The sequence below is a fragment of the Bos indicus x Bos taurus genome, chromosome 29 (genome assembly GCF_003369695.1).
Source record: "Bos indicus x Bos taurus breed Angus x Brahman F1 hybrid chromosome 29, Bos_hybrid_MaternalHap_v2.0, whole genome shotgun sequence".
Taxonomy (NCBI): Eukaryota; Metazoa; Chordata; class Mammalia; order Artiodactyla; family Bovidae; genus Bos; species Bos indicus x Bos taurus.
Window position 1 is genome coordinate 21773082 of NC_040104.1, and position 15231 is coordinate 21788312.

The following is a 15231-nucleotide window of genomic DNA, read 5'->3' on the forward strand; positions in this document are numbered from 1 at the left end:
GAAAGCCCTCTTCTCGTAGAGACTGAGTCCGTGAGAAACGAGCGCGCCGTTTCTGTCAGCGCTCCGTTTCCTCTCAGGCGCCACTCTCCCGATTCCTGGCAGGACCATCCCTTGGCCGCCTGGCTGTTTGTTCTCCTCTGCGTCCCCTGCGGAGGCAGTGGAACAAGCACGCATTTGTGCTTCACCCAGATGTCAGACACACACGCTCGGAGCCAGTGAGTCATACCGGCGGCTGACAGAGTGTGACTTTGGCCAGCCCCAGGCCCCTGGCAGCCAGCTCCCCCAGCCTGGTGGCAGGAACCCCTGTCCCGTCTTGTTGGCACCGATTCTCGACTCCAGCGACTGTGAGCCCTTTGGCCACGGCAGGCTCTGTGCTGTGCCCGCACGAGAGGTGAAAGGGAGACAAGGGCTCTGGGCACCTGGCTCTCTACCAGCCCTGGTGCAGCTTGTGTTTGAGGGGGAAGAAGCTGGAGATTGGGAAAGAGCCAGAAGATCACATCTCTACGGCCCTACCATCCTGAAGGCGCCGAATTTTATCTGCTCTTGGAAGCTAAGCAGGGTCAGGCCTGGTTAGTACTTAGATGGGAGAAGAGCACATTTCTTGCTACCGTTGCATGAAGGGCACACACACACATGCCTATCTCATTTCCCATCTCCTAGCTTCCTCCCAGTAGGGAAACCTGGGTCCCGACTGAAGCTGATCAGCTTCTCCCCGTGGGAACTGCAAGTGGAATAACCCTCCACCAGTGAGAGCATCATGTGTGATTTATTGAGAGATTGTTCAGTGCGTGAACTCAGGCTGGAGGCAGGAAGCTAGGTCATATGGGTCCAGACACCATTCCCAGCACCGTGGTTCTCACTTGCCCTCAGACAGCCAGCGATCTTCTCCGCAGTCATGTGTCTTCCTGGTTTTTCCACCTCCGTCTGCCATGAGCTGGGCCAGGACTGGTTTCGTAACCAAGTCATTAGAGGCCCTGCAGCTGAGCCTTCCGCTGGTTGTAAGAAGATGCTTATCCAACGGGAAGGGGTAGTTAGGGTCTTAGCTACCTTGTCTTTAAGATTCAATGTGACGAGGGGATGTTCCCATCCCCCCACCATCTCCCCTAAGCCTGTCGGCACCTTCGCTTGGGGCCTCATGGTGTGGCCGTCACTGTGATGGTGACATTTACCGGGGGCTCCGTGGATTCTTGTGCAGGATCTGAACCTGGGGTGGTGGGGGATGGTTCGGTGCCTACAGAGAATGGTCACAAGCAAAGGAAAGAGAGATGCCTGGGGGTGTCCCCGGTTGCTCCCAGAGGACAAGGGAGACTGATTACCATGGGTGACTCATGACTCTTCTCCCCAGTTTGGGGGTAAAGTTGGGCTTACCTGGCGTTGCCTCGGGGCCACCCCTTGAGCCCTGATCTTGGTGACTTTGCTCCCTGAGGGTGAAGTAGGAGAGTAAAGTTATACTTTCCCAGCCTTCCTGTCCAGTTAGAAGAAAATCCTGACCTCCAGAGTGATTGGGCTTCCACACGCACCTGGGGACGAGCAAGCACCCAAGGCCTGAAGGAAGAAAAGGAAGAGGTGCATTTCTTGAGCAACCAGCCTAGGTCCCGGAAGAATAACCCTCCTCTCCCCAGGCTCAGGAACCTGGAAGGGGGTGCCCTAGATGCCCCAAGGTTCAGGGTTGGAGCCCTGATGGACTTCTGGCTTTGGGAAGAGGGCACAACTAAGGAACAGCCTAGATTCTGCCCAGGGGAGTCTACGTATTGTGTGCTAAATTGCTCAGTTGTGTCCAACTCTTTGCAACCCTGTGGACCATAGCCCACCAGGCTCCTGTGTCCATGAGATTCTCCAGGCGAGAATACTGGAGTGGGTTGCCATTTCCTCCTCCAGGGGATCTTCCCCACCCAGGGATGAAACCCGAGTTTCTAGCATCTCCTGCACTGGCAAGTGGGTTCTTTACCATCCGACCCACCAGGGAAGCCTATCTAATACGGGGCTGCCTCTTGGGGTCAACAGCCCAGTCCTTGAGCCTCCCACTCACAGGGGAAGGTGTCCGGGTGCCGGGCAGCATACTGGAACACCAGCAGGGAGGCCACTGTCGCCACCACCATTCCTGTGCCTGCCGCACCCAGCACTGCCGCATAGGCGCTGAAGGGAGGGTCCGCTAGGAGAGGGTGTACAGGGAAGGTTTAGAGCCACTGCTGAGCTCGGCAACAGTGGCTCTGGGGCACCATGCAGGCCGTGCCCTGCTCCTCCGGTTGGCCCTCCACCTGGGGGTTGGGGGCTGTGATCAAGAGCAAGCCTTGACCTAGAGAATCGGGAGACCAGGTGTCTCCCCAGGAGAGGGTGCTCAGCCTGCCTGGGCTCCTGGGGTGTTGAGTCCCCAGCCAAGCCCCCTCTATCTGGCAGAGCAGGCAGTAGTCTGGTTATCTCGGCAGCCTGGGGCGGGAGGGAAGGAATACCCAGGGTGGAGAATGAACAGCAGGAAGCCAAGAGCCCACCTGTGCCCCGGGAGGTGAGACTGAGGCGCAGAGCTGGGCCCTCACCCTAATTTAACTACCAGCAACTACACCTCCCGTTCACTATTTCTTCTGATCTGAACTGGACTATGGTTCCCGCTGCTAGGCCCAGGCCTCCAGAGACTCTGAGAGGGACGGAAAGACAGCAGTGGGGTTACTTGAGATGGGGAGGGCGGAGGGGAGGACAGAGACTCGGGGTGGAGGGGCTCAGGAGGAAACAACAAAGGAACGCATGCCCTGCGGAGAAGAAAATGACTTGGGGTGGGTTCAGTGGAGAAAAGCAAGTCTCTCCACGACGCAAGCCCAGGCACCTGGTGTCTTCACCTCAGAGGGATGGCCAGCCGTACGATGATTCAGAGCCAGGACGCGGAAGGCGTAGAGGACCCCCGGGTCCAAGCCCCCCAGCCGCCGGCCCCTGCTCTCCGGCTCGATGTCACCAGCCATGGTCTCCCAAGCCCCTGCCCCCAGGCCTGGGACGCCGGCCCTTCGCTGCACCAGGAAGCCCGTCAGATTGCCAGGGCCTCGGACGGTCCACTGCAGCTGCACCTCACTCCGGCGTCTCCCATAGGTCAGGCGGCTGATGGTGACGTTGGGGGGAGCGGGGTATCCTGGGGTGAAGGCGGGGACACATACAGGCATGTGTATGCATGCATGTGTGTGCTCCAGGGCTTATTAGGGTTTCGTTGAGATACAGCTGGTGGTGTGGGGATGCGGAGACGGGGGTTGTAGCCTCGACCACTTCTGTGTAGTTTTGGTCTGTGTTACCCTAGACTTACACACTGGCCTCAGTTTCCTCCTCTGTAAATGGAGGTGTGTGTTAATCGCTCAGTTGTGTCCGACTCCGTGGCTCCATGGTCTGTCCATGGGATTCTCCAGGCAAGAATACTGGAGTGGGTTGCCATTCCCTTCTCCAGGGGAATCTTCCCAACCCAGGGATCAAACCCAGGTCTCCTGCTTTGCAGGCAGATTCTTTACCGTCTGAGCCACCAGGGAAGCCCCTTATAAATGGAGGAAAAGGAAGTTATTCTGACTACATGGAGTTCTGTTTGCCTGAACTCGAGGGCATCCGATTCACGTTCACGTGGGGTTTGTGTTTTTTGAGGGTCCATCTGTGCCTGAGAAAGATAAGGCATCCAAGGTTTGAAGCAGAGAATCCGTGTGCCTTTCCACCTAAAGAGCAGTGGCTGGAGGTTCCCCATTCCCTCTGCGCACACACGCACATGTGCACACCACCCCTCACTCACTCAGGACCTCCAGCAGGACGCTCCGACTGCTGTTGCCCAAGGCATTTTGGGCCACGCACTGGTAGGTGCCCCCGTGGCGGACTGGGTCGGCACCTTGGACATTCAGGCGCAGCTGGGTCCCCTCAGGGTGCAGAGTGAATCCCAAAGTGCCTGGCTCCACCTGCCGTCGCTGAGGTCCCAGCCAGAGGAGCTGGGCAGGTGGCATGCCCCCCAGGAGGGTACATCCCAGCCAGGCCTCTTCCCCCTCCAGCACTGACACCCGGGGCTCAGCCACTCCCAGTTGAGGGGCTTCTGTAGGGACAGAGAGGATAAGGTGAGAAGGTGCCCGCTGTGCTGGTGGGGATGCTCAGAGGGGAGGCGCTGGCCAGTGGTGGAGGGAGAGGGGAGGGGAGAAAGCAGACGGGAGGGCTGTAGAGTTGACAGTGAAGCCTGCCTTGGCCCCGTCTGCCCCCTCTTTCAGTCTCTCATTTTATGCCGAGTTCCCAGCACCACCTGCTCCAAGTTTTACTGACAGTAGTTGTGTTTCATGATGCTTCTCTCCATCCCGACCCCAGAGCAGCTCCTGCAGGTGGGCCCCCGCCCTACTTAACCTCTGCATTAACCGCCTCCTCCCAGCACCTGGCCCAGGGCCTCCTATCCCCACCCCCCAAAGGCCCACAGCTCCTCCACCCCAGGCACAGGGCCGGGCCCACAGCAGGTGCTGTTCTTATGGACTAACTCCTAAAGACCCAGGGTTTCAGGTGTGCATGAATCTCCTGTGATGGAATTTCCAGTCCTGAGGCTGAGTAATAAGGGAAAGAAATATGTTGAGTGGTGGACCTCCCTGAAAACCATGCTAGTCACTCGGCCTCTGCAGACCAAGACGTGAAACATTTTGTGACAAGTGTTCTGGGTGACGGCTATGCCGTTCGCTTTTCTCAAATTTTTACTTCATGTTTAATTCTTTGTTCATGAGTTGGCGATAAGCAGGACTGGCATGGCCTGATGAAGACAGAGAAAGAAATCAGACCAAAAACAGAGGGAGTAGGAGAAGCAGGGGAGGACTTCTGGTGCCTGATTCGTTAATGCAAATCAAGAAGACACTTAGGCACCTTGTGCAAATTGATGAAAACGAGGGCGACAGCATCCCTCCAAGTCTAGACCTTGCGTTCCAATAACAGCCCCCCTCCCCCACTCCCCGGCCACACGTGACAATTTAGCAGTTGAAATGTGGCCAGTCCACATTGAGACGTTCTGCCACTGGAAACACACACATTAGATTTTGAAGGCAGTATGAAAAGAAAGAAGAATGTAAATGTCACTGATAATTTTATTATTACACGTTGGAATTAGTATATCAGTGTGTTGGGTTGTGTTAGTCGCTCAGTCGTGCCAAATCTTTGGGACCCGATGGACTGTAGCCTGCCAGACTCCCCTGTCCATGGGATTCTCCAGGCAAGAACACTGGAGTGGGTTTCCATTCCCTTCTCCAGGGGATCTTTCTGACCCAGGCATCAAACCCAGGTCTCCCACATTGCAGGCAGATTCTTTACCGTCTGAGCCACCAGGGAAGCCCAGTGTGTTGGGTATATCAAGCTAAATAAAATGTTTCACTGTTTCTTTTTACTTTTTTAAAACATGGTTACTAGAAAATGTTAAATTCTATCTATGGCTCACATTATATTTTTATTGGACAACACAGACCTAGACCAAGCCCCCTGATTTTATGCATCAAAAAACTTGAGGCCCTGGGAGGGGAGGTGACACAGGGTCTTGACTTACTCTGCATTTCTCCTCAGCCGCCAACCCCCAGAGCCCCTCACCCTAATTCCAGAGAGCCACTCTTCCCATCCCGCCCCAGAACCAAGCCTCTAGCTCTGACTCACCTAGCCGTAGCTGGCAGAGGGGGTCAGGGGCCCTGAGTGGGTGAGTGCCCCGGCACGTGAACTCTCTGCCAGCCAGGTCTTCCTGGGCCTGCAGGAGGTAGACGGCCGGGGAGGAGCTGCTGCTGCCCAGAGGCTGCTCCTGCTCATCAAGCCAGCTCAGCACAGCAGGGGGCTCGCCTCCGGGCCACTCACAGCTCAGCATGATGAACTGGTCTCTGATTGTGGCCATGGTCCAGCAAGTGGGGCTCCAGAGCGGTTCCCCTGGGTAGGGAATCATGGCTCAGCACGGCGCTACAGGAGGAGAAAGGGCTGGAAGGCCTACCCATCCCTTCACTCTTCATTAATTGCTTCACTCACTCATGCCTCTGAGTACACAGTCACTCACTCACTCATTCATTCATTCATTCATTTGACATTTATTGAGGGCTGACCATGTGCCTGGGAAACAGTGGGAACAGAGTGCAATATAATCTGATGTGTGCTAGAGCATAGGTAGAAAGACAGAGTCTCTGGGTCTTCAGGGAAGAGGACTGAAGACAGGACGACATATGAACTTGGCCTTGGTAGATGGGAAGGAGTTCCCAACGTAGAAAAGGCAAGTCTCAAGGCCAGCATGCGATAATTGTTCACTGTTCAGTCACTAAGTCGTGCCCAACTCTTTAAGATCCTGTGGATGATGCAAGCATGCGAGAATAGACCAGTAAAAATAAGGTCTTCCCTGGGGGCTAGGAGATGGTAACAAGGGTGTCACGGGGCTCTAAGCCAGACTTAAGCCACCGTGTGGGTGGAGACCGGGGCTGGAGAGGAGAGAAAAGCTGGAGGTGGGGACTGAGCCGTGCTGCCACCTCCCCATTAAGCAGCAGGTCTGGGGGACTGTGGTCTGCAGCCCCTTCTCCGACTGCATGGCCCCAGTGGCCTGGGCCCCGGCCCCCTGCCCACTCCTCTGCCTGCACTAGCATGCCCTGCCATCTACCATCTCCACTCACACAGTGTGATCCTGCAGAGCATGGGCAGAGCCAGAGCTGGGTGCCTGCCGGTGCAGGTGAAGGCGCTGCCGTTGGCAAGATGCGTGGCTGCATAACTCCAGGTGACGTTGCTGAGCGCAGTGGGGCCAGCTCCCTGGGGTCCGGCCCACTGCAGCTGGGCAGCTGGAAGCCCCCCAGGCCAGGTGCAGAGCAAAGCCAGTGCCCCAGGGGCAGGGAGAACAGCACAGGAGGGCTGTGCCTTGGGGGGATCTGGGTGGAGAAGCGTGTGAGGGCAGGGCTGGAGCAGTGCACCGCAACCCCCCCTCCACCCTCCACCGACCTGGGAGCTTGGAGGCCTGAGGTGTCAAGGGTGGAGGAAGTAGAGAGAAGTTGGTGAGCCGGGAAAGAGTGATCTGTGTGAGGGGCTGATAAGGGAAAGGCATAGTTCTCAGGCCAAGGGCAGAGGCTGGGAGAGGGGTGGGTATTCAGAGTCCGTGAGGAATCCCAGAGCCCCCTAGGCCCCCACCTGGGAAGTCTCCCTTTCTCTGCTTTGCGCCCTTCTCTTTACCCTCTCTATGCCTCAGTTCAGTCCCCAGGGTGAAAGAACAATTCCCTGGGGAGGGGTCTACATATGGTCATCCCGTCTTCCCGCCCCTTCCCACTTTGGAGGGCTTTTATAGACCCGCTCTGACCACCTAGCAACTCCATCTGGTTTCCCAAGTGTTCCCTCCCAATCCACATCCACACCAGGGCCCCTGGACTCTGCTAGAGCACAGGTCCGGGGGACTCCTGTTGCAAGGGGCCCCTCCCCACACACTCACAGTAGATGGTGAGCTGGACGCTGGTCTGCGTGTGGGTGTCCAGGCGGCTGTTGTGGGCCAGGCAGGTGTACAGACCTGTGTGGGCACGGCTGGCACTGGCGATGACGTAGGTGGGCCCGGCATGCACCTGAGTGTGGTCATGGAGCCACACGTAGAGGCTGGGGGGGTTGGATGCAGCCAGGCAGCTCAGGGTCACCTCTTCCCTCTCACTGGCCCCAAATCCCTCCTCAGTGAAGCCCAGTGGCTCCACGGTGATCACAGGATTGTCTGGACCATCTGGAGGGCAAGGAAGGCTTGTCATACCTCCCAGTCACTTACCATACCTTCAGTCACTCGTACAGTCGTCGCTGAGTTCACTCCCTACCCAGTGGGTATCTATGATGTACCAGCTGTGTCGACTACTGTGCAAGGCCCCCAGGAACTCAAGGAGCAGGGGCCTTCACAGTCCAGTGTAGGTGACCAGGCTTGGTGGAGGTGAGCACCTTGGGCTGGGGGAGCCCCTGAGGGACTGGTGGTTGAACTGGGGTCAGGGGATGGGCAAGACCCAGCTGGGCAGAAAAGAGGCAGGATGCCCAGTCCTTCCCATCTGCCTGGGATTGAGGGGTTTCTTGGAACTGGGGCAGTTGATCCTTTTAGACTGGAAAGGGATAAAAACTGGGTGAGAAGATGCCCTGAGCATAACCCTAGCAGCCAGCTCTCCTCACTGCCCCTGTCTCCTGGGTCCTCTCTCTCCCTGATTCCCAGAAATGACTGAATTCTCTGCTGGTTTCATTCTGCTCCTAATTCCTTCCCAAGAACTTCTCACCTGTCTCCCCCATGCTCCTCTGCTGACAATTTCCACAGGCCACATCGTTAGTGGACATCCTTAGGCAGAGTCCTAGCTCCTTAAATGTGCTAGACCGGCGCTATCCAATAGGTATATGTGAGCCACACATGTGTTAAATTTTCCAAATCTTAGAAAGGAAAAATAACCAAACCCAACCAAGTGAAAAAAAACACCAATTTTAATAATATTTTGTTGAACCACATACATGAAGAATATTATAGTTTCAATGCACAATCAACATAAAAAATATTGGGACTTCCCTGGCCATCCAGTGGTTAAGACTCTGTGCGTGCACTGCAGGGGGCATGGGTTTGATCCCCACTTGGGGAACTAAGATCCTGCATGTCATGTGGCATGGACAAAATTTTTAAAAACTAAATCAATAAATAATGTACACTTATTCAAAAGTCATTTTTAAAAACTATTGATGAATATATATATATATGTATGTATATATAAGTATATATATAGATACGTGTGTATGTTAGTCACTCAGTCATGTCTGACTCTTTGCAATCCTATGGATTGTAGCCTGCAAGGCTCCTCTCTCCATGGGATTTCTCAGGCAAGAGTACTGGAGTGGGTTGCCATTCCCTTCTCCAGGGGATCTTCCTGACCCAGGGATCAAACCCAGGTCTCCTGCATTGCAGGCAGATTTTTTACTGTCTGAGCCACTGGGGAAGCCCATATATATGCACAGATATACTTACTTATTTTTAGATTAAATCTTCAAAGTCTAGTGTGCACTTTACACTCAGAGCACATCTCAGGTTCAGCCACATCCCAAGAAATCACAGTCACACAGTGGCTACCCTATTGGACAGTATAGCGCTAGACTATCCTAGTCTTCATCTTTCGCACAAACCCCTGATTTCATTTTTAAATTCAAAAAAATCTTTTGAAAAAAATTTTTAGAAGTTAAGTTGCTACATGTGTTCTCTTTACTGAAATAACTATTTTTGTCCTCGATCCACTTTTGTACAGATTGCTGCTTCTTTCCTCACTTGTTTTGGAGATCTTTCTAATCCTTTGTTTGCTGTGTGTGCTTCCAAGACAAGTTTCTGACTTCTAATTGCAACCTCTCAGCCTCAGACTTAGGATCAAATTGCCACCCTCTCTTTTCACTGAAACTCCCTCCCTGTTTATTCAGGGTCCAATTGGTCAAAAGCAGAATTTCTGAGCCCCCCCCTGAAGTTAGGGTAAACTGACCTTGAATGTATGCACATTTTCCTGGGAACAGGGCCCTCGACCTTAACAAGGTGAACATGCCCTGTACTAGAGCCGTCTTTGACCCCAGTGGGTACAAAGCCCTGACTCCCGCCTGCTGGAGCCTCTTGGAGGGCTAGGGTACTCCTAGGGGGTCCCGAGATGTGTCAGGAGGCCAAGCCCAGGCGGGTAGGTGGGTGCCAGCCCTGACCCCTTCCCCTCGGCCACTGTGACTCACAGATGACGTCCAGGAAGGCTCCATCACTGCTCAGCTGGCTGACGGCGTTGTGGGCAGTGCACGTGTACCAGCCCAGGTGGGTCCGGTTGACGGGGTCCAGCTGGATCAGACGCTTTGTGACCCCCATGAGAGCCTCTGCAGGGCCTCGGGGTGCCTGATGCTGCCAGACGAAGGTCACGGGCTCCGTGCCCTCCCGCACTATACACGTGGCCACCAAGGAGGCCCCCTCCACTGGGGACGGGTCACTCAGCCGCACCTGAGGCTTCGATACAGGCACTGGCCAGAGGAAGGAGAGGCCCTGTGTTTGTTATCGCAGACCCAGGCCGTGCCCAGCGGCCCAGCACTTGCTGGCAGGCCCCTGAGCGTCCCTTCGCATAATCCCAGGTGTCCCTGCTCCCAGGAGGAGGGCCCCATAGAACCCTAGCCCAGCAGAACACAACGGGCGGCACATGCAAATAGACTCCAAGCAGCACGCACAGCAGCTCAAGCCTGCGGGGGTGCCCGGCCAGGCCCCTCACCCAGCACGGCCAGAGCGAGGGAAGAGTAGGTGGCGTGGAGCTGGCCGCTGGCCGCATGCAGGGCCTGGCACAGGAAGTGGCCTCGGGCCCCCTCCTGCAGCTCCCACAGCACCAGGCTGCTGTTTCGCAGACTCACGGCCCCCAGAGCTGAGGCGCTGGCCTCCACCTTGAACTCCCCTCCACTGGCGATGGCCACAGGCTGGGGAATCAGCGAGCCCAGGGGAGTGAAGCTCCAGAAGACCACCAGGGGGGCAGACTGGCTGCCACAGTCCAGCTCCACTGAGCCGCCTCGCACTCCTTGGATGGAGGAGGTCTCCCTGGGGGCTCCTTTGGTTGGATGGGGCTGCCCTGGAGACAGAGAGGCAACGCAGACTGTCCGGGCTGGTCTGAGGTCTCCTGCTCCAGTTCCTCGCCCAGAATCTCTGTTACCTGCAGGTCTGCAGGGCGGGCCGGCTGGGCAGGGTTTGATAAGGCAGCATAAGCCTTATCAAAGTCCAGAAGGGACTTGGAAGACAAGAGATGGTTTCTGAGGGGCCCACAGAGCTTCCTGTCTGGCTGTGCTATACAAGTGGGTGGGTTAGGGGATTTCTTGAAATCGGGGAATGGATTGGAGCAGAGGTTCCCATTAGGCCTTTCAGAAAGCTTGATAAAATGTAGATTCCTGGGCCTTATCTCGGAAGACTGAGTCAGAATCCCCGAGTGGGGAGAGGGGTGTCAGGGCCCAGGAATCTGACTATTAACAACCATCCAGAAGTCAATCTGATGACCAGCCAGACAATGACCCCCGAGGCTCAGGAGGTATATGTGACCACTGGTAACTCAGGCTCTGGAGATATCTGCGTAAAGACTCCAGGGGATTCCAGACCCACTGCAGCAAAGGGAAGATGATCCCAGCCTGCCGTCAGCCCACCCAGCACCCATTCATTCATCAGCTGTTAATCTGGAGCGCCTGCACGGGGCCAGGCATGGGCTACCGTGACAAATGAGCCCTCCATCTCTGCCCTCATGGAGCTTCTGGTCCACCAGGCAGTAGACAGCAGTGATGGGGCAGATCCAGCAGGCACCCTCACGCCTGCCTGGGCCCCTGTTATTCTGTCGCTTGTGGTCAGCATGCTGCAGGGAGCCTCAGCAAACTTAGGAAAGATAAGTGCCTCAGAGGACGACCGAGCCCCAGGGCTCCCGCACACAAGCTTCTGCTGACTGAGTACCCCCCGTACCGTGCCTGCCCTGAACTCTTCCCCTGCTGATCACCTACTGATCTTCACCATAACAACCACGGCATACCCTCCCCAGACTCGGAAACATGAAATCACTTCGTCTAAAACCACACGGTACATGGCGGAGCTGGGGTTGGAGCCCTGCCTAATCCCTGACCTCAGATTCTCCCCATTGCTGTCAGCTTCCCCAGAGAGAGAAGAGGAGGAGACGGGCATGGAGTTGGAGGGACGGGATCAGAGTCAAGATTCTGATGTTCAGCTGGTCAAGAAGAAAGGCATTTAATCCAGAAACTGGTTCTTTCCAACCCCATGGACCTTACTTTGGACGCTATGAGCATCTCCCACCTGGACTATTGCAAACATCTCCCCACTGCCTCCAGCTCCCTGAAATCTGTCAGCTTTGGAAGGAACGTCCTGAAACCCAGGTCTGACTGTGTCACACTAAGCTAACACCCCGACAGTGGCCCTCGGCACAAGCTGTTACAGCTTTTCAAAGTTCAGAAGAGCAGAGCACTCTCGGTGCTCCGGCCCTGCCTTCCCACCCTGGCACGAGAGGTCATTCGGTGCGCACTGGCTGATGTCTGGCAGGTGGATGAAGTTAATGGACTTCACTGAACGGCTACACAAGGGCAAAAAGAGGATCAGGAGGACGAAAGGGAAAGAAATAATGGGATGTGAGTAGGGGTGGGCTCCTGTGGAGGGCGGACTGAGCATCACTCACCCGAGGCCCCTGGATGCAGAAGACAGAGAGGTGCCAGCAGCAGGAGGCCGAGTGGGCTGAGCAGGGCCCCCTGACCCACCATGGCCCCATCTCCCTGCGTGGCCGCCCTGCCGAGGTTCCTGCCCGCCTCTCAGGCTCCCTCTCTCCAGAGCAAAGCCCAGCCCTGGAAGGTTGGGGGGCAGTCTGGCTCAGGTTGCCAACCGGGGCACCTCCTGACACACCCACCCCGGATCTCCCGTTACCCTCACCATCCTGATTACAGGTGAATTATTTACCAGATGATTCACTCCATCCATAATGCAGAGTTGGGGAGGGCGAGACCGGGCCGGGGAGGACCCGCAGTCCCTGAAACTTGATTTCAGTAATATGAAATCAGAGAGTGTGAGCATGGATGTGGCAAAGGCCCCAACTTCGCCAGGTCCAACCACCCGTCCAGTGCGGGACCCCTGCGTGCAGCCCTCCAGACCACGGGGATCGGGAGGCTCACGTTGTCTGTGCCTCTCGTGTTTTCCTCACGTTTCAGGGAGAGACGCTGGTGGAGTGTTGGCAGGAGCCCTGGAGTCAAACACACTCCAGAGTTCAGGTTTGACTGATCAACCGAAAAATTTTAGGATATTTCTGAGCCTTTCTGAGTGTTAGTTTCTTCACAGATAAACGGGGATAATAATACCTCCTTTCTTGTAAAGATTATTGTGACTATAAACGAAAAACTTACACTAGCGTCTGGGGGGCTTCTTGGGTGCTTGTAATGTCCTATTTCTTGTCTCAGGTAGGAGTTACAGTACATCAAGCTGTATATTAGTTTTGTATATATGCTTGATACAATTTATACACACACAAGTGTGAATGGTGCACATAGTCGGTGCACTAACATTCAAGCTCCTGGCCAGATCTGGCCTGCAAAGTCAGGGCCCTGGAAATGGAATGGACACCAGCTTGCTGGGCTGGCCTCTCTGAATCCCAGCTCTCTCTCCCCTCTCTTGTTCTCAGCACGTCCTGCTGCTATAGCTGTCTCTTATGACAACCTGACATAAGGTCAGAGTTTTCCATTATCTGATGGCAGGGTTTGGGGGAGGGTGAGATTCCTGGACCCCAGTGAGATGAGCTTGGGTGTCAGGTGTTAGGTTCCTTGGGGCTCAGCCAGGACAGGGGCTGTCAGAGCTGATGCCAGGCAGGGCATCGCTGGGCCCAGGGATGTTGGCTGTGGTACTCTCGGCTTCTCAGTGGCCGTAGGACAGTGGAAAGACCCCTGTCCTTCACTCAACCCATAGCCAATGTTCTTCCCTGTCTTCCACAGGGTCTTTAGGCTCCATTCGTTCCTAACTCAGCTTTGAGTAGAATGGCAGATGGTTCCTGGGGATTGGGGTCCCGTGTAGTGGGGATAGGTGGGGCAGATAGGCTGCTGTCCTCTGTTTGCCGTCCCCTGTTGGCTCTATGGCCCTTCCCTTCTGATGCCTTCATCCTAACTGGGGGAGCATTAGAATGTCCATTAGCCATTCTTTGGGGAGCAGAGAATAGGGATCTGGGCTTGCCATCCACCCCAGGGTGGCTGGCACCCCCTGTATCCAGAGAAAACATGAGAATCCAGACAGGGTAAATCAGAACCCCTTAAAGTAGGCGTCCCCAACCTCTGGGATCTAATGCCTGAGGATCTGAGGGGGAGCTGATGTAAAACTAACAGAAATGAAGTGCCCAGTATACAAAACGCACTTGAATCTTTCCCAAACCACCCCCTCAACACACACACACACACACACACACACACACACACACACACACATCCAGCATCTGGTAAACCCCCGTCCCACAGTGCATGTCCAGTCAATGTCTCTTTCTTGCCCTCTTTGTGTCTGGGTTGAACCGGAATCTGCTTTCCTGACACATCTGTCCTTGGGGTTGAGTTCTTCCAATGAAACATTGTGAAACTATTCGAATTCCTCTTTCAAATGCTGCTGCTGCTGCTAAGTTGCTTCAGTCATGTCCGACTCTGTGCGACCCCAAGGACGGCAGCCCACCAGGCTCCTCCATCCCTGAGATTCTCCAGGCAAGAATACTGGAGTGGGTTGCCATTTCCTTCTCCACTTTCAAATGAAAGGCATTCAATATTTGCAACAGCATATCCGGCCCTCCTCTTCTCCACCTGAGTGGTAATCAGAGTTCCTGTCCATTGACAGGTCTGTGCTGGGTGTGCCGGGTGTTCTCAGCCCGCCAGGAAACAGCATTGCTGCCTGCATTTCACCAGTGAGCTCGAATTCTCTCCACTTCCCCCGTCTCCCATGCCTTCATTTCCCACCTGGCTCCCTACCTCTGGGCCTTCTTCAGTTTGTCCCCACCCACCCCGGGCTCCGTCCCCTCTGGGCTGGCTAGGGGTCCACGGAACTGCTAAGTTTCTTCTCCCTAGCAAGAAGATCACTATCTCTCTCAGTGTTGTACTGTTAGGGTTTTGCTTATCCATCTCTTGTTATTCAGTCGCTCAGTCGTGTCTGACTGTTAGTGATCCTGTGGGCTACAGCACGCCAGGCTTCCCTGTCCTTTGCTATCTCCCAGAGTTTGCTCAAACTCAAGTCCATTGAGTTGGTGATGCTATCCAACCATCTTATGCTCTGTTACTCCCTTCTCCTCCTTCCCTCAATCTTTCCCAGCATCAGGTTCTTTTCCAATGAGTTGGCTCTTTGCATCAGGTGGCCAAAGTATTGGAGCTTCAGCATCAGTTCTTCCAGTGAATATTTAGGGTTGATTTCCTTTTAGAATTGACTGGTTTGATCTTGCAGTCCAAGGGACTCTCAAGAATCTTCTCCAGTTCAAAATCATCAATTCTTCTGTGCTCAGCCTTGCTTACGGTCTACCTCTCACATCCATACACGACTACTGGGAAAACCATAGCTTTGTCAGCAAAATGATGTCTCTGCTTTTTAATACACTGTCTAGGTTTATCAAAGCTTTTTTTTTCAAGGAGCAAGCATCTTTTAATTTGATGGCTACAAGTCACCATCAGCAGTGATTCTGCAGCCCAAGAAAATAAAATCTGCCACTGTTTATCCATCTAGTAAACACTGACTTCCCGGCCACCATGTACCAGGGTGTGTTGAATTCCGCTGCTTTA

At 54.7% G+C, this 15231-nt stretch overlaps 1 protein-coding gene across 1 annotated transcript; it reads right to left on the bottom strand.

Annotated features, from left to right (window-relative positions):
• Window positions 1-845: 845 nt before the first annotated feature.
• On the bottom strand, window positions 846-12759 carry VSIG10L2 (V-set and immunoglobulin domain containing 10 like 2). Its single transcript, XM_027532500.1, has 12 exons — window positions 12129-12759; window positions 10191-10538; window positions 9673-9948; window positions 7403-7678; window positions 6603-6851; window positions 5617-5877; window positions 3752-4042; window positions 2819-3115; window positions 2030-2152; window positions 1521-1545; window positions 1369-1421; window positions 846-1231 (listed from the first exon to the last, which is right to left on the bottom strand). The coding sequence occupies exons 1-12, from the start codon at window positions 12208-12210 to the stop codon at window positions 1134-1136; spliced, it is 2379 nt and encodes a 792-aa protein (XP_027388301.1). The 5' UTR covers window positions 12211-12759; the 3' UTR covers window positions 846-1133.
• Window positions 12760-15231: the final 2472 nt, after the last annotated feature.